The sequence below is a fragment of the Pan paniscus genome, chromosome 11, assembly GCF_029289425.2.
Source record: "Pan paniscus chromosome 11, NHGRI_mPanPan1-v2.0_pri, whole genome shotgun sequence".
Lineage (NCBI taxonomy): Eukaryota > Metazoa > Chordata > Mammalia > Primates > Hominidae > Pan > Pan paniscus.
In genome coordinates, this window is record NC_073260.2 from 28819622 (window position 1) to 28839691 (window position 20070).

Genomic DNA, 20070 nt, shown 5'->3' on the forward strand with positions numbered 1-20070 from the left:
ACAATCCTAAGCAAAAAGAACAAAGCCGGAGGCATTACACTACCCAACTTCAAACTATACTACAAGGCTACAGTAACAAAAAACAGCATGATACTGGTACAAGAACAGACACATAGACCAATGGAACAAGATAGGGAACCTAGAAATAAGACTGCACACATACAATCATCTGATCTTCGACAAATCTCACAAAATCAAGCAATGGGGAAAGGATTCCCTGTTTATCAAATGGTGCTGGGAGAACTGGCTAGCCATATGCAGAAAATTGAAACTAGGCACCTTCGTTACACTGTATACAAAAATCAACTCAAGATGGATTAAAGACTTAAATGTAAACCCCAAACTATAAAAATCCTAGAAGAAAATCTAGGCAATATTATTCAGGACATAGGCATGGCAAAAATTTTTTGAAGAAAACACCAAAAGCAGTTGCAACAAGTGCAAATTTACAAATGGGATCAAATAAAACTAAAATGCTTCTTCACAGCAAAAGAAACTATCATCAGAGTGAACAAAGAATGTACAGAATGGGAGAAAAGTTTTGCAATCTATCCTTCTACAAAGGTCTAATACCCAGAGTCTATAAGGAACTTAAACAAATTTACAAGAAAAAAAAAAAAACAGATAACCCCATTAAAAAGTAGGCAAAGGACATGAACGACACTTCTCTAAAGAAGACATACATGTGGCCAACAAATATATGAAAAGAAGCTCATATCACTGATCATTGGAGAAATACAAATCAAAACCACAATGAGATACCATCTCAGCCAGTCAGAATGTCTACTATTAAATAGTAAAAAACCAACAGATGTTGGCGAGGTTGTGGAGAAAAAGGAATGCTTATATGCTGTTGGTGGAAGTGTAAATTAGCTTAACCATTGTGGGAGACAGCGTAGCAATTCCTTAAAGACCTAAAAACAGAAATACCATTGGACCCAGCAATCCCATTACTGGGTATATACCCAAAGGAATACATATCATTCTATTATAAAGATACATACACACCTATGTTCATTGCAGCACTGCAATGGCAAAGGCATGGAATCAACCTAAATGCCCATCAATGATAGACTGGATAAAGAAAATGTGGTGCATATACACCATGGAATACATGCTGCCACAAAAAGGAATGAGATCATGTCCTTTGCAGGAACATGGATGGAGTTGGAAGCCATTATCCTCAGCAAACTAATGCAGCAACAGAAAACCAAACACCCCATGTTCTCACTTGTAAGTGGGAGCTGAACGATGAGAACACATGGACACATGTCAGGAAGCAACACACTCTGGGGCCCGTCAGAGGGTGGGGGGTGGGAGGAGGGAGTGCCTTAGGAAGAATAGCTAATAGGTGGTGGGCTTAATACCTAGTTGATGGGATAATCTGTGCAGCAAACCATCATGGCACATGTTTACCTGTGTAACAAACCTCCACATCCTGCACGTGTACCCTGGAACTTCAAATAAAAGTCAATTCAGAATAATGGATTTAAGTCAAGGAACTACAAAAGACATTGTTCAGAATAAAAGCATAATTTAATGTATCAGAAAACAAAAGTCTAAGCATTTGTTCTCTAAAAAGCATAACAACATAGATAAAACATTCACAGGTGCAATTAAGAAAAAAACAGTAAAATTACCAATAAACAATATTGGGAAGAAACTAACACCACAGATATGAAGGAGGATACAATAAATCAAAGCACATGCTACTCAAATTTTCTGGTTAATACATTTTAAGTTGTGCTAATTTAAGGACAATTTCCTAAGAAAATATGAATTACTAAAACTTACTTAAGAAGTACCGAACTTTGAATGAACAGGTGACTTTTAAAGAGTAATTGAGGGCCAGATGCAGTGGCTCACACCTGTAATCCCAACATTTTGGGAGATGGAGGCAGGAGGATCAGTTGAGTCCAGGAGTTCAAGACCAGCCTGGGCAACATAGTGAGAACCTTTCTCTATTTAAAAATAATAATAATAATAATTGAGAAACAAAATACAATTGTTATTCAAAACATAAAGTAATGAATCTAGTTCTGAGTAAAATGGAGTAAGCACACTCCACCCTGACTTAAATCCATTTATTCTGAATTAATTTTTATTTTAAGTTCCAAGGTACATGTGCAGGATGTGGAGGTTTGTTACATAGGTAAACGTGTGCCATGAAGGTTGGGTGCACAGATTATCCCATCAACTAGGTATTAAGCCCAGCCCATCCCACTGAATGCAGCTGAAACTGCCATTGCACAATTGTAACTGAGACAGTGAAAGAGATCTGACTTAACCAACTCCATCTTTCTTCTAACCTCCAAGCTGTCCTTGTTCATTCCTGGGCATTAGGCTGAACTAACTTCAGAGAAACTTAGTTTATAGTTTAAAGCAAATATGATAACAGCCCTTTCCCAAACAAACATCTTTCTTGCCTGGGGACTAGAATGCTTTTGCAGGACTAACAAAGTAGCCACAAGATTAGAAATTAGGGTTTAGGAGTAATACAGCTGGAGACTACAAGATTCTGACCCTCTCTAAACTGTTCCCAAGATCAGTGATTGAGATATTTTGCAGATCCTATACTTGATCGATCAGCTGGTATCACCCAGATCAATAAACTGGCTCATCTGATCTTGTGGCTCCCACCCAGGAACGGACTCAGCACAAGAGGGCAGCTTCAATTCCCTATGATTTCATCTCCGACCCAACCAATCAGCATTCCCGACTCACTGGCCTCCCCCCACCCACAAAATTGTCCCTGAAAACTGTGATCTCTGAATGCTTACAGGAGACTGACTTGAGTAATAATACAGCTCTGGTCTCCTGCACAGCTAGCTCTGCATGAATTACTCTTTCTGAATTGCAATTCCCCTGTCTTGATGAATCTGCTCTGTCTAGGCAGTGGGAAAGGTGAACCCACTGAGCAGTTACACAACTATAAAATCTGCACAGAGTGCATGGAGCCATAATTTGAGGGCACTGAAAAGTTAATAGTAGCAGGTGGTTTTGGGCAGAAGGTTAGAATTTAAAGTGCCATGGAAGCAGTAGTGAGTTTTTTTTACCAGTTTTATTCCCCTCTAGGATCCCCTGGTGTTAATTCAATACAGCCTGAAACCCCAAGTAAGCATGGATGCAGACAGAGAGAGCTCCAGAAGTGGCATTCAAATTCTACCTTAGAGAGTGGGAAAGAGAGAGAGAGAAATTCCATTTGTCTTTCTTCTCTCTGTTTTCTTACTTCCCCACCCTTAGGCAATCTCTTGACAGTGGCAGCCATGGTAGAGGTTGTAATGCAACAGGAATCTGCAGGAGCCAAACCTTGGAGGAAAAAGAACCTTCTTCTCTTAATGGAGGACTTGTAAATCTAGGAGGATGGGGGCAAAACCTCTTTGTCCTCCTGTCATTTTGATGCCAGAAAAAGAGGTCCCAATTCCAGATCCCAAGAGAGGGTTCTTGGATCTCACACAGGAAGGAATTCAAAATTCAAGACACGTCACAGAGTGCAGTGAGAAGAGATAGTTTATTGAAAGTTACTCAGATGCACAATAGGGTGTCTTCAGAAAGTAAAAGGAGGAATGTGCCATCTGTTTTAAACCCTTCTCATATAGGGGTCTTATATATGAAAAAGCTGAGCTAATTATGTCTACATTTGGGTGTGTGGTCATGATAAAATTTAGTACTTTGTTGATTGAAAGACAGTTATTCTTAGCATTTTAGTGCATAAGTACATCAAACCATGACTATAACTATCTTAAAAGCATATATTGTTATGCAGTATCAGGACATCTGGACATTCTGCTGTTGTAAGAGTTTGTCCTTGCAGGGATTACTGAACTGGTTCCTTAATGTAAACATGACAAAATTTAGTACTTTGTTGAGTTGACTGAAAGATAGTTGTTCTTAGCATTTTAGTGCATACGTGCATCAAAGCATGGCTTTTAACTATCTTAAAAGCATATATTGTTATGCAATATCAGGACATCTGGACATTCTACTCTTGTAAGAATTTGTCCTTGCAGGCATTACTGAACTGCTTCCTTACTGTAAACATCTTATGACTACTGATGGTGACTGACAAGGAATGTCCTTGCCAGTTTTAAGATGGAACTGATTTTAAAATAGTTTCACCTTGACTTTCCTATGCTTCTGTTTTCCTAGTTGACCCAGATGCAAGGACACTCACAGAAGTGTATAGGAGAGCAGGATAATTCAAGTCCCAGCTTCAGGGGCAGAGGTCCAAAAAAGGGAGCCCCAGAAAACCAGAATGTAATGGGGGACATGTGGGGAGCAAAGGGCTTAGGAACTTCTGGGCTCACTCCTGAGCTGCTCATCCATGAATCTGAACTTGATTAGTAAGGATATCTCAGACAGAATACTACCCATATCCCAGATTGACGAGTGAGGAGCTCACACACAGGAAAAACTGTAATAGTATTGCAGAAACTTTGAAACTTGAATTAACATTGGAATCAATACCCACAGAAGGTTGGTTACATCTTGTTATCTGAGCCTCCCCAGGTTAACTGTAAACTAAAACAAAATATCAGCACTTTCAATAGGATTTAAAGGAGACCCAGAATCTCATAACATAATATTAAAATATTCAGGATATGATTAAATATTACTTGTCCTACCAAAAAAAGGGGAACAACTTGTATGGGAAAATATCGGGGAACCTGCCCCGATAGTCACGTAGGTTCTTTTCTATTTTCCCTAAGCATCGGCCGGCTTGAGAAATAAAGGGACAGAGTACAAAAGAGAGAAATTTTAAAGCTGGGCGTCCGGGGAAGACATCACATGTCAGTAGGTTCCGTGATGCACCCCAAGCCACAAAACCAGCAAGTTTTTATAGGGATTTTCAAACGGGGAGGGAGTGTGCGAATAGGTGCGGGTCACAGACATCAAGTACTTCACATGGTAATAGACTATCACAAGGCAAGTGGAAGAAAGGCGAGATCACAGGACCACAGGACCGGGGCAAAATTAAAATTGCTAATGAAGTTTCAGGCACCACTGTCATTGATAACATCTTATCAGGAGACAGGGTTTTGACAGCAACTGGTCTGACCAAAAATTTATTAGGCAGGAATTTCCTCTTCCTAATAAGCCTGGGAGTGCCAAGGGAGACTGGGGTTTATTTCACCCCTACAGTCTACAGACCATAAAAGACAGTCACACCTAGGGGGGCCATTTATAGACCTGTACCCCCAGGCGTGTATTCTCTTTCCCTGGGAGGTTCCTTGGTGAGAAAAAGAATTCAGCGATATTTCTCCCATTTGCTTTTCAAAGAAGAGAAATATGGCTCTGTTCCGCCCGGCTCACCGGCAGTCAGAGTTTAAGGTTATCTCTCTTATTCCCTGAACAATTGCTGTTATCCTGTTCTTTTTTCAAGGTGCCCAGATTTCATATTGCTCAAACACACATGCTGTACTATTTGTGCAGTTAATGCAATTATTACAGGGTCCTGAGGTGACATACATCCCCCTCAGCTGACAGGATTAAGAGATTAAAGACAGGCATAGGAAATCACAAGGGTATTGATTGGGGAAGTGATAAGTGTCCATGAAATCTTCACAATTTATGTTTAGAGATTGCAGTAAAGACAGGCATAAGAAATTATTAAAGTATTAATTTTGGGAACTAATAAATGTCCATGAAATCTTCACAATCCACGTTCTTCTGCCATGGCTTCAGTCAGTCCCTCCGTTTAGGGTCCCTGACTTCCCACAACAGGAAAAGATGGCCCCAGATGACAGATCTTAGAATTATATCATAAAAACTTTAGAAGAGCTATCATATGAAGACCCAACAAGCAATCATAAACACTCTTGAAACAAATGGAAAAATACAAAGTTTCATGCAAGAAATAGAAGCAATGAAGAAGGAAGTGAAAAACTTTAAACTGAAAAATATAATAACTGAAAACAAAAACTTAATGAATGGGGCAAATAGTAGATTTGAGATAACAAAGAAAAGGGGAATATTATCAATTCAGAATTATATATCCAGCAAAAATATCCTTCAGGAACTTAAATGGAATAAATACATTTTCAGATGAAAGAAAACTAAGAGGATTTGTTGCTAGTAGATTTGCTCTACAAATATTTACTAAGCAAGTAGAGGGAAACTTGGAAATTCAGGAGTTGAAGGTTAATATCAATGTCAGTATCATTAGCCATTTGGGAAATGCAAATTAAAACCATGATGAGAGACCACTGCACACCTATTTGAATGGTTATATGTGTGTGTGTATACATATACATCTATGTATGTGTTTTTATATATATGTATAAAAAAACATACATAGATGTATGTATACATATACATCTATATATGTATATATGTCTACATATATACACATATATATGTAGACATATATACGTATATATGTCTACATATATATACACCTATATATACATATACATATACATATATATGTGTATATGTATATCTGTATATATGTATACACACACACACACACACACACACGCACACAGAATACCAAACACTGAATGGAATGCAGAGCAACTAGAACTCTCATACATTCCTACTGTGAATGAGACATGGTGCCTGCACCACTCAGGAAAACACTGTGGCAATTTCTTAGAATGAAACCATACTTTCAGCAAATAACCTAGTAATTTCACCTCTGGGTATTTACCCTAAGTAATTGAAAACATAAGTTCACACAAAGGCCTGTACACAAACACTTAGATGAGGTTATTATGCTGAGTGGAAAGCATCAGTCTCCAAAAACTACATACTGTTTAATTTCATTTACATGTCATTCTTGACAAGACAAAACTATAATGTTGAAGGAAAGATCAGTGGTTGCTAGGGATTAGGGGTGAGGTGAGGTGTAACTATAAAGGCAGGTTTTTAATCAGTGAAACTGTTCTGTATTCTGATTACAAAACAATTGGATCTGTGGTTACATAACCACAATCACAAATAGGATACAGAACAGTTCCTGATTTCATGGACCTCTACACACAAAAAACTCAATTTTACTGTATGATAATTTACAAATGAAATTTGGCATGGTGGTTCACACCTGTAATCCCAGCACTTTGGGAGGCTAAAGTGGGCAGATCACCTGAGGTCAGGAGTTCGAGACCAGCCTGGCCAACATGGCAAAACCCTGTCTCTACTAAAAATACAAAAAAAAAAATTAGCTGGGCATTGTGGTGGGTGCCTGTTATCCCTGCTACTCAGGAGGCTGAGGCAGGAGAATCACATGAACCTGGAAAGTGGAGGTTGCAGTGAGCCGAGATGATGCCACTGCACTCCAGCCTGGGTGACAGAGTGAAACTCTGTCTCAAAATAAATAAATAAATAAATAAATAAATAAATAAATAAATAAATAAAAAGTATAAATCTCACAGGACCTATAAAACAAAAATACAATTTAAAAATACCCAAAAAACCAAGGTATATGGGCAACAAATAGCATAATCAATGAAATAGTATCTCATATCTCAATACTAACATTGAATGTAAATGGCCTAAATGCTCCACTTAAAAGATACAGAACTGCAGAATGGATAAGAAGTCACCAACCAACTATCTGCTGCCTTCAAGAGACTCACCTAACACATAAGGACTCACATAAACTTAAGGTAAAGGAGTAGAAAAAGACATCCCATGCAAATGAACATCAAAAGCAAGCAGGAGTAGCTATTCTTATTTCAGACAAAACAAACTTTAAAGCAACAACAGTTAAAAAGACAAAGAGGGACATTATATAATGACAAAAACCTTTTCCAACAGGAAAATATCACAATCTTAAATACATATACACCTAACACTGGAGCTCCCAAATTTATAAAACAATTACTAGTAGACATAAGAAATGAGATAGACTGCAATACGTTTTAGTGGGGGACTTCAATACTCCACTGACAGCCCTAGATAGGTCATCAAGACAGAAAGTCAACAAAGAAACAATGAACTTATACTATACCCTGGAATAAATGGGCTTAACAGATATTTACTGAACATTCTACCCAATAACCACAGAATATACATTATATTCATCAGCACATAGAATTTTCTCCAAAATGATAGCCCACAAGACAAGTATCAATAAATTTAAGAAAATTGAAATTACATCAAGTACTCTCTTAGATCACAGTGGAATAAAACTGGAAATCAACTCCAAAAGGAACCTTCATAACCATGCAAATACATGGAAACTAAATAACCTGCTCCTGAATGATCATTGGCTCAACAATGTAATCAAGATGGAAATTAAAAAATTCTTCAAACTGAATGATAATGGTGACACAACCTACAAAAACCTCTGAGATACAGCAAAGGTAGTGTAAGAGGAAAGTTCATAGCCCTAAATGCGTACATCAAAAAGTCTGAAACAGTAAAGACAATATAAGGTCACACCTCAAGGAACCAGAGAAACAAGAACAAACCAAACCCAAACCCAGCAGAGGAAAGAAAATAGCCAAGATCAAAACAGAACTAAATGAAATGGAAACAAACAAACAAAAAATAGTAAAGATAAATGAAAGAAAAAGCTGTTTTTTTGAAGATAAATAAAATTGATATACCATTAGCAAGGTTAACCAAAAAAACAAGAGAGAAAATCCAAATATGCTCAATTAGAAATAGAATGGGAGATGTTACAACTGACACCACAGAAATACAAAAGATCATTCAAGGCTACTATGAACACCTTTACATGCATAAACTAGAAAACCTAGAGGAGATAGATAAATTCCTGGAAAGATACAACCCTCCCAGATTAAATCAGGAAGAATTAGATACCACGAAGAGACCAATAACAAGCAGCAAGACTGAAATGATAATAAAAAAATTACCAACAAAAAATGTCCAGGACCAGATGGATTCACAGTTGAATTCTACCAGACATTCAAAGAAGAATTGGTACCAACTGTAGTGACAATTGGTATCAATTGTAGAGACAGAGGGAATCCTCCATAAATCATTCTATGAAGCCAGTATCACCCTAATACCCAAACCAGGAAAGTACATAACAAAAAAGAAAACTACAGACCAATATCCCTGATGAACATAGATGCAAAAATCCTTAACAAAATACTGGTTAACTGAATCCAACAACATATCAAAAATATAATCCACCATGATCAAGTGGGTTTCATATCAAGGATATAGGGATGGTTTAACATACACAAGTGAATAAATGTGATACACCACAGAAACAGAACTAAAAAAATCACATGATCATCTCAATAGATGCCGAAAAATCATTTGACAAAATCCAGCATTGCCTTTATGATTAAAACCCTCAGCAAAATCAGCGTACAAGGGATATACCTCAATGTAATAAAAGCCATCTGTGACAAACACACAGCCAACATAATACTGAATGAGGAAAAGTTGAAAGCATTCCCTCTGAGAACTAGAACAAGACAAGGATGCCCACTCTCACCACTTCTATTCAACATATTACTGGATGTCCTAGCCAGAGCAATTAGACAAGAGAAAGAAATGAAGGGCATCCAAATCAGTAAAGAGGAAGTCAAAATGTTGCTGTTTGCTGATGATATGATCCTATACCTAGAAAACCCTAAAAATTTCTCCAAAAAGCTCCTAGAACTGATAAATGAAGTCAGCAAAGCTTCAGGATACAAAATTAATGTACACAAGTGAGTAACTCTCCTATATATCAACAGCAAACAAGATGAGAATCAAATCAAGAACTCAACTCCTTTTACAATAGCTGCAAAAACAAATAAACAAACAAAAAAACTTAGGAATATACCTAACCAAGGAGGTGAAAGACCCCTACAAGGAAAACTGCAAAATACTGCTGAGATAAATCATAAACACAAACAAATGGAAATGGAAACACATCCCTTGCTCATGGATGGGTAGAATCAATATTGTGAAAATGACCACACTGCCAAAAGCAATCTACAAATTCAATGCAATTCCCATCAAAATACCACCATCATCCTTCACAGAATTAGAAAAAAAAAATTCTAAAATTCATATGTAACCAAAAAAGAGCCTGCATAACCAAAGCAAGTCTAAGCAAAAAGGACAAATCTGTAGGCATCACATTACCTGATTTCAAACTATACTACAAAGCCATAGTCACCAAAACAGCATGGTGCTGGTATAAAAAATACACATAGACCAATGGAACAGAATAGTGAACCCAAAAATAAACCCAAATACTTACAGCCAACTGATCTTTGACAAAGCAAACAAAAAACTAAAGTGGGGAAAGGACACCCTATTCAACAAATGGTGCTGGGATAATTGGCTAGCCACATGTAGGAGAATGAAACTGGATCCTAATCTCTCACCTTATACAAAAATCAACTCAAGATGGATTAAGGACTTAAATCTAAGACCAAAAACCATAAAAATTCTAGAAGATAACATTGGAAAAACCCTTCTACACATTGGTTTAGGCAAGAATTTCATGACCAAGAACCCAAAAACAAATGCAACAAATACAAATAAATATTAATACAAATAAATAGCTGGGACTTAATTGAACTAAAGAGCTGTTGCATGGCAAAATAAACAGTCAGCATGGTAAACAGACAACCCACAGAGCAGGAGAAAATCTTCACAATCTATACATCTGGCATAGGACTAATATCTACAATGACCTCAAACAAATTCACAAGAAAAAAAAATCCCATAAAAAATGGGCTAAGGATATGAATAGACAATTCTCAAAAGAAGATATGCAAATGGCCAATGAAAATATAAAAAAAAATGCTCAACATCACTAATGATCAGGGAAATGCAATCAAAACCACAATGAGATACCACCTTACTCCGGTAAGAATAGTCATAATCAAAAAATGATAGATGTTGAGGTGGATGTGGTGAACAGGGAACACTTCTACGCTGCTAGTGAGATTGTAAACTAGTACAACTACTATGGAAAACAGTGTGGAGATTCCATAAAGAACTAAAAGTAGAACTACCATTTGATCCAGCAATCCCACTACTAGGTATCTACCCAGAGGAAAAGAAAGAGATACTTGCACAGGTATGTTTATAGCAGCACAATTTGCAATTGCAAAAAAGTGGAACCAGCCCAAATGCCCATCAATCAATCAGTGGATAAGAAACTGTGAACGATGAAATACTACTCAGACATAAAAAGGAATAAACTAATGGCATTCGCAGCAACCTGGATGGGATTGGAGACTATTATTCTAAGTGAAGTAACTCAGGAATGGAAAAACCAAACATCGTATGTTCTCACTCATAAGCAGGAGCTAAGCTATGAGGATGCAAAGGCATAAGAATGACACAATGGACTTTGGGGACTCAGGGGGAAAGGGTGGGAAGGGGGTGGGGGATTAAAGACTACAAATTGGGTTCAGTGTATACTGCTCAGATGATGGGTGCACCAAAATCTCACACATCATCACTAAAGAACTTACTCATCTGTTCCCCAAAAAACTGATGGGAATTTTTTTTAAAAAGAAACATATAGAGTGGCAGATGTTCCCAACCTCTGTATGTGAGAGAATGTCTTTGTTAAATTCACGGCAGAAAGATATTCTTATAAATACAGTCATAATGCAGTCACAAGGTGGCATCTTCCTCCTATCTCCACTGCCTGCCGCTGTGATTCACTGACACTGTGTTATAGTTTTGTTTTTAAAACAAAACATGACAACTAGCATGTGTGGAAACAGACATTTTTCCTGCCTCTGCTCCCATGACTGGACTTGATGCTTGGAATCTCAGGAGGATCTTTACCAGCACCACTCTGCTCTCTTCCTCGGTCCCTCTTCCATCTTTCCCCATATGCATGTTGCAACTTATCTGTTCACAGTATCAGCTTCAATGTAGAAAGATGGGTGCTGTGAAGGGAGGGTGTAGTTGGTGTCCTCGACTCAAGCAGAGGTCCCAGTGGGTAGACAGGATTGAGGTTCCATTCCTGATTGAACAAAATGTGGGACTCTGAATCACAGTTTAGGTGGTGAGAAGAATATAATGCATGCCTCTTGCCCTAGCCCACCAACACACTTTTTTCCCAGAAGTCTTTATTTCATGAGATGAAGTCGGGAAGTCAGGGTAGGTTTTTTTTTTTTTGCACTTCAGCTCCATGTTGTCATTTCTATACCTTTAAGTTGCTTTTTCTTTTTTTTTTTTTTTGAGTCAGAGTTTCACTCTGTTGCCCAGGCTGGAGTGCAGTAGTGCCATCTAGGCTCACTGCAACCTCTGCCTCCTCAGTTCAAGGGATCATCCTGCCTCAGCCTCCCAACTAGCTGGGACTTCAGGCATGTGTCACCATGCCCAGCTATTTTTTTTTTTTTTTGTATTTTTAGTAGAGACAGGGTTTCACCACGTTGGTCAGGCTGGTGTCGAACTGCTGACCTCAAATGATCCACCCGCCTCGGCCTCCTGAAGTGTTGGGATTACGGGCATGAGCCACTGTGCCCAGCCTTTCTAATCTTAATGTTTAGTCTAACAAGTTTTTATCATCTTCTGCATCTATTACTGTGGTATAGGCCAGAGTTTCTCAACCTCACCACTACTGTCATTTGGGGCTAGATGATTCTTTGTTGTGGTGGCTGCCAGTGCATTGTAGAAGGTTTTGTTGCACCCCTTACTCCTATACACTAGATGCCAGTAGCACTGCCCCATCCCCCAAATGTCTCCAGATATTGCCTAAGGTTCCTGGGAGTGAGACAGGCAAATCTCTCCCGCTGGGAACCACTGCTTTAGATTAGAGAGCAGAAGGGACTACAGGGCTCTGGGGAGCGGTGGCAAGACTTGGAGCAGCAGTCTTAATAACACTCAGGCAGGACTTCTCTGACTGATGTGTCCCCACTCTCTTACCATGAGGACAAGTAACATAGGCCTGACTGTTCATCCCGTTGGAGGTACACAATGCCAGAGTGCTGTTCTTAGGCGTTCACCCTTGGGGCATGTGTTAGAATTATCCAGAGAGCTTTGAATGTGTCTAGGCCTATGGCAGACATCTCCAAATATTATTAACTTGAGTTGGTGGGGTAAAAGTCTTTCTCAGGTTATAAATCCGAAGAAGAGACTAAATGTGGCATCCAAAAAGAAGCCAAACTGAGAGAAAAATTAAAGACCTAAGTAGTTTTTAATTTCCTTTTCCAAGCCTTTTTGAGACCAGCTGTACCCTCTGCCCTTTCCCTAGTTTAGTTATACTAACCAAGAAATCCCTTTTTGTTTAAATGAGGAGACATTAGGTGCCACTTACTTGCAGCAAGAGTTCTAAAGCAATTGAGTACCTCCTTGGTTTGTGTGGGGAACACAGGAGATGGCACACATTGCAGATGCCATGGTGCTTTGCACATAAAGGGCTTCATGATGTGTTTTAAATAACACAGAGTAGATGATATTTGGAAAAACTTTTTTTTTTTAAAAAAGTCCCAGCTCAAATGAAGTCTTACTCATTCCCCAGGAAGAACAAGATCTTTCTCCTCCTTGCTCTTTCTTCTCTGCTTTTGCAGTCATCCTACTGCTTTGTAATTGTTTGCAAATCTATGTTCTTTTCTAATGTTCTTTGAACTTCTGGAGGACTGGAACTCAGTCTTATTCACCTTTAAATCCTCCGTATCTAACATGCCAGCACATAGCAGGTGGTCAATAAGTATTGTTAGGAAAATAATTTGAAGAACATTCATGATTAAAGGTGGCAATAAGAGCAACCAGCCAGCATTTATTGAGTACATGCTATGTTCCAAGCATTGTCCTAAGAATTTTACTTTTTTATGACTTAATCCTTATGACAACCCTTAATATGTTATCGTTATTACTCCATTTTACAAATGAACAAACTGAGTCAAGGCTGTACAACTAATAAATGGCAGAGTCATGATTTCGTCCAGGAAAACTGATGCCAGATCCCTAACATGTTACACAATACATTGTGATACTTGTCACTGAAAGTATTTTGTTAAATACAGATGGACTTAAATCATTCACTATTAGAAACAGAGGAAACTGAGATCACTGAATTCCATCATGAAATAGATACTGATGCTGAGCCAAGGATTGGAAGTGACTCAGTTCAGGTGGTTTACATAACCGTAGGCTTACCTACACGGTGTTCCTGACTCCCAGCTGGAATCTTTTAACCAAAGGCCCCACCCTCACGCAAAGTGCACCTTTTCTTTACACGTGCGCTCTCCCCTTTGGAGGTCTTGCTTTGGAAAAACCACCCCAGGTAGCAACTTGTTTCAAAGCAGATATATGCCAGGTACCACTTAAAGCCAGGTGGATCTTATCTGTTGAAATAGATCAAGAACACATGAAAGGGGACTGGGGACCCCCTACTTATGCTTCAGACTTCAGCACAAACTTTCCGTCCTCAGAGAAGGCTTCTCTGGCCTCTCCAAGGTCAAGTCTGTCTACCTAAACTCTCCTTTATTTAGCATGGTCACTTGTAATTACATATATTTTGTATGTTAATATCTGGTTAATGGTCACCTCACTTGTTACCCTTTAAGTTCCTTGAGGATAGAATCCCTGTCAATTTTTGTTCCTTATATTTGCAGTGCCTCACATAGTTCCTGGCACACAATGGGCATTCAAAAAATATTTGTTAAAATCAGGAAAGAATGAACAAACAGACGAATGAATAAATGCACGACTGAAGTACCATGACAAATCATTCCTATGGAATGCATAAGGTTAGATGCAACTCCTTTATGGTGTGATCTGAGGGGGCCCTTAAGGACTTAATCTGCACGCTCACACACACCACTGATTAGAAATCCCCATCAGGAAAATGGTACAATCATCTATTTGGCGAGGGCTTTGGGACACTGAATGGGGGAAAAGAAACACAAAAGGTGAGCAAGCAGTTTTCAAAGGATGCTTTCAACTCCCTGGCCAGTCCGCGTGTATGTTTTCGTCTACAAAGTGTTTCCAATTACTGTGGCACTCTCGGTATCTGGATCCATCTCCAGTGAATTCCTCTGCAGCTCCTGCCAGACATATGGGATCAATCAGGGCTTCGGCGCTGGTGCGCTTGCTGCGGGAATGTTGACAGCCTGACAGACGCGGGGTTCTGGTGTCATGGAATCTCCGAGCCTTTGGCTTGATCCCGGGAGGAGAATGAGAGGGGGAGGAGGGAGATAGAGTCACAGATACAGAAAGGAGACAGGAGCGGGGAGAGGGAGAGAAGGAGGGAAGCGGGAGATTTTTCTTGACTGCCCCCTTTCCTTCAAACATTTTATAGGCTTCAGGGAGAGAGAGGAGGAGGAGAGAGGGAAGAAAAAAAGAGGAGAGCGAGAGGGGTAGAGAGCGCGCGCCGTTCCCTCCGGAGTTCCCGAGCTGCTGAGGAGTCTGGATTGTGTCTGTCCCCAGTGTCAGATGAAAGGGCGCTGAGGCTCTTGGCCGCTGCCCCGCGCCCAGCTCCGCGCACGCCCCTCTGCGAGTCCGGCCGCCGAGCGCCTCTTCCCGCCCGAGCCGCCGCCTGCGCTCCGGGGCAGCCGCTCTGTCTCCAGCGCGATGTGGCCTCGCCTGGCCTTTTGTTGCTGGGGTCTGGCGCTCGTTTCGGGCTGGGCGACCTTTCAGCAGATGTCCCCGTCGCGCAATTTCAGCTTCCGCCTCTTCCCCGAGACCGCGCCCGGGGCTCCCGGGAGTATCCCCGCGCCGCCCGCTCCTGGCGACGAAGCGGCGGGGAGCAGAGTGGAGCGGCTGGGCCAGGCGTTCCGGCGACGCGTGCGGCTGCTGCGGGAGCTCAGCGAGCGCCTGGAGCTTGTCTTCCTGGTGGATGATTCGTCCAGCGTGGGCGAAGTCAACTTCCGCAGCGAGCTCATGTTCGTCCGCAAGCTGCTGTCCGACTTCCCCGTGGTGCCCACGGCCACGCGCGTGGCCATCGTGACCTTCTCGTCCAAGAACTACGTGGTGCCGCGCGTCGATTACATCTCCACCCGCCGCGCGCGCCAGCACAAGTGCGCGCTGCTCCTCCAAGAGATCCCTGCCATCTCCTACCGAGGTGGCGGCACCTACACCAAGGGCGCCTTCCAGCAAGCCGCGGTAAGGCGCCCGCCCCTCCCGACCCGGCCCCTAGTCCCCGGGCCCTTCGACCCACCGCTGCCTGCCCGTCTCTATCCCGGGGTTCAGTCCTGGGCAAGGCATAACCTCCCCAGGTCAAGCGTCCCCATCCACAAAACCAGAGTCATCGCTACCCGCCTATTATTGTTGTGGAGGTTCCAATGGGATAATGGATTTTAAAACGCTTAGAGAGATGTCAGGCTCCTTAGATAGTCGGCTTCGAGGACCCTGTTAGGAAGGGATCCTTGAAACGCTAATCACATTCACGTTTGTAGGAGCAGACGGTATCCAAGCTGAAACAGGTGAGCATGGTTTACAAAGTGTTTCTAAAGGTAGGACATGGAGTGATATAAACCTAATCCCAATTCTTTTTAAAGTTATGTTATGCTTTCAATGTAAGATTCATGCCCTTCCTATTTTTGCTCTAATCCTTTATTAGATTTTTAATATCTGGAAGAGGAAGTCAGTTTGGGATGTCGGACTTTTATGAAGTGTGTCTGTTTTTCTGATTACAAATTAATCCATATTCAGTGGGGAAAAAAGAAACATATAGAAATATCTAACACATAATAGCAAGCCAGTGTTTGTGGACCGAATTAAACAAAAAGTAGGGAAAGGAAAAAAAAAACCCTAAAATTTCATCACTTTAAAAAAGCCACTGTTTGCAGGTTGTTGAACAGTTGCCCAGTATGTACATCCATTCATACTTTTAATATCTTGCTGTTTTGTAGCCTACATTTTTCATTTGTTATATCCTAATTTAAATGTTCTACATTAGCTGCATACTATTCCATTGCGTGCAACAATCACCTATTGTTGGACACTTAGGATTTTTCCTTACTAAGTTATCGTGAACATAAATATTTGTGGACTCCTCTGTTTACATCTTTAGGAAGAATTTCTATAAAAGTTCCTGAACTAAAGGTTATGAACATTTGTAACTTCTTGATACTATTGTCCATTTCTCCCTTGGAGGGTTGTATAAGTTTATATTCTCATCAGCAGAGTATCTCAGCAGTAAATTTGCCACATATTCACCAATATCATACTATTCTTTTTAATATATTTGTCAATTTAAGAGGTGATAGAGGCATCATTTTAGCAAATACACATTTTTGATTTTTGAGGATGAACATTTTCCAGTACATCTACTGGACATTTGTATTTTTTCCTTTGATATTTATAGTTTTTGCCCATTTTGCCATTATAGTGCTTGTTTTTTTTTCTTAACACATTGGCTTGTTTTTTTTTCTTAATGATTTGCAAAAGCTCTTTATATAGTGAGGCCAGTAATTCTTTTGTGTATATGCTGCAAATGTTTTTCCAGTTCACTGCCTTTTATTTTTGTTTATGGAAATGTTGTTAGATGAATGGTTTACATTTTTATACACTCAAATCTATCAAACATTTTCCTTAAGATCCTATATTTGTTCATAGTTTTAGAATAGCTCTCTCATTTCCCAAATCAGAGAAATAGTTTTCCATGTAGCAGCTTAATCCATCTGGAATTTATTTTTGTGTATGATATGACAAAGAGGTCTAACTTGATTTTAAAAAATAAATAGTTAACCAGTTGTCCCAGCACTACTTGCTTAATAGCCATCTGTCCTTTTCCAATTTAATTGAATGTCATGTTTATTATGTGCTAAATGCTTATGGGTATTTGATCTCTTCCTGGCTTTCTATTTCATCCCATTCTCTATCTCATTTGTATCATTGCCAAAATGATTTAACTATTGTAACTTTACAACATATTTAAATATCTGGTAGTGCAAATTCTCCTTTTAAAAAATCTATTCTTTTTCTAGTTAATTCTTACCCACTTATTATCTAATATGAATTTTAAATTCATTTTTACATATTACCAATGAAGTCAGTAAGGATTTTGATTTCAATATAGAAAATATTGAATTAACTTGAGGATTATATGTATTTTATAGTAATAATTCTTCCATTTCAAAAGTGTAAGACCTTATATTTTCTCAAAGTATTAGAATAGCCTTCTCATTTCCCAAATCAGAGAAATAGTTTTCTATTTAGCAGTTTAATCCATCTGGAACTTACTTTTGTGCATAGTGTGACAAAGATGTCTAATTTTATTTTTTAAATGAATAAGCAGTTGTCCCAGCACTATTTGGTTCATATAATTTGCTTAATAGCATTTATGCGTATTCTTTATACATATACATTTATACATCTTTAACAAAGTTGTAGATGTTTAGAAATTAAGTCCTGTATCTATTTTTCAAGTTTAGATCTAAATATATTCTGTTCAATATTACTGTCATGAATAGCATCTTTTAAAATTAAATTTCAAACAACTTTTCTTGACGTATAGAAACACTGATTTTTAAAAATATGCCTTCTATATTTGGATTCTTGTTGAAGTCTCTTTGATTCTTTTTTTCTCTTTATATATATATTTTATTTTACTGATAATAAATATTTATTGCAGAAAATAAAATAATCAGGAAAACTATTTCCTGAAAATATACTGTCATAGTTTGGTACATAGCTTCCTTGACTTTATTCAGTTGTCTAGGTAATAGGCATGTTTTCATACATATATTATGCCTAAATTATGTTTACCCAGGAAAAAGGATTCAATTGTACATCCTCTTGTAATTTGACTTTGTATTCCCACCATATATTTCAGTCTTCTTTCCAAAATAAGGAACATATTTCTACTATCATTATTTTTCAGGGTCACAGTTTTCCACTGTAGAATGTGCTTTTGTGTGTGAGTGTGTGTGTATGTGTGTGTGTGAGACTATTACTATGTATTTAGGCTGTTACAAACATTGTGTAACTAAATCTTTGCCCATATCTCTAATCATTTCCTTAAGGCAAATTCTTGAAGTGCCATTATTGCATCAAAGAATATTCATGTTTTTTTAAGGCATTTAATACATGTGTCAAGTTGCTCTGCAGAAAATGGTGCCAACCTGCCCTCCACATGCAGCCCCAGTGTCAGGACCTGGGGTTCAGACCAGCCAGTGCTGGCTAATATCATTTGAAGATTCCATCCCCCACCCCCTAACTTTCTAAGTGAGAAATGGAGTCCCATTTTAAATTGCATTTCCCTATTAGTGAGGCTGAATATTTTAAAAACATGTTATTGTCCATATATAGCTCCTTTTTTTGAATACCCACTAAGATATTTGAGGATTATTATCCAGTTTTTAACTCTCTATGAGAGTTATGCTCACACTATGCTCTCTTTCTTATTGATTTGCAAATGCTCTTTAAATCTTAATGGTATTAACCCTCAGCTGTCAGTGACCCAAGTGTGTGGCAAATATTTTTTCTCAGCGCTTTAATTTTGTTTAAGGTGATAGCAACAAATGTTTTGTTAGTCTATTGGATCTATTTTTTTTTCATTTGTGCTGTTTTCATTGCTTATGAAGGTTTAAAGGCTTTTGCCTTTAAGAGATAAATAGCTACCCTAAAAATGCTCTCTGTGTGTTGAAGCAGTCGCGCCAGGCAGGGTATAGTTTTGCAGCTGTAGTTCCCTGTTGGACCTGGTCTCCGCTCTAAATACTCATGAGGTCCTGATGGCTGGCCTTATTCCTAATGCCATGGTCTACTCCATCAAGGAAGAACCCTGCCGCATCAGGGAAAAACCTGCCATGTGCCAGCTCCTCTGTTTGGCTTGGCCAGACTTGCCCGGGGCCTCTGAGAATGTTGATCCAAAACAGTAAAATGGGTAATGAGTCGAGTACACAGTGCTCCCCTCAAGACCTACTCTGTCTTCAGCTTTCCCCTTCCAACTACTACATCCTGTCTTGAAAAGAGGAATTGCCAACAAGGTTCCCAGTGCTGCTCTTCAGCCTGGATCCATTTGTAATCTAACAAGCAGGGATTTCTCGAAAGTTTGTATTAGCTGATCTTCCCTTTGACTTTTTTATTTTTATTTTTTCTCATTTTGGTTGGGCTATGAGAAGGTACAAAAGAAGGTCAGCTGGACTCGGCCAGGCGCGGTGGCTCACGCCTGTAATCCCAGGACTTTGGGAGGCCAAGGCGGGTGGATCACGAGGTCAGGAGATCTAGACCGTCCTGGCT

General features: G+C 39.4%; 1 protein-coding gene across 1 annotated transcript in view; it reads left to right on the forward strand.

Moving 5' to 3' along the window:
- The first annotated feature begins 13110 nt into the window (after positions 1-13110).
- SVEP1 (sushi, von Willebrand factor type A, EGF and pentraxin domain containing 1) overlaps positions 13111-20070 on the forward strand; it is a 207484-nt gene continuing 200524 nt past the window's right edge. Inside the window, exon 1 of the mRNA XM_003810882.7 lies at positions 13111-15990. Coding sequence (XP_003810930.3) covers positions 15460-15990 — 531 coding nt within the window. The 5' untranslated portion in view covers positions 13111-15459. The remainder of the gene's footprint in view (positions 15991-20070) is intronic.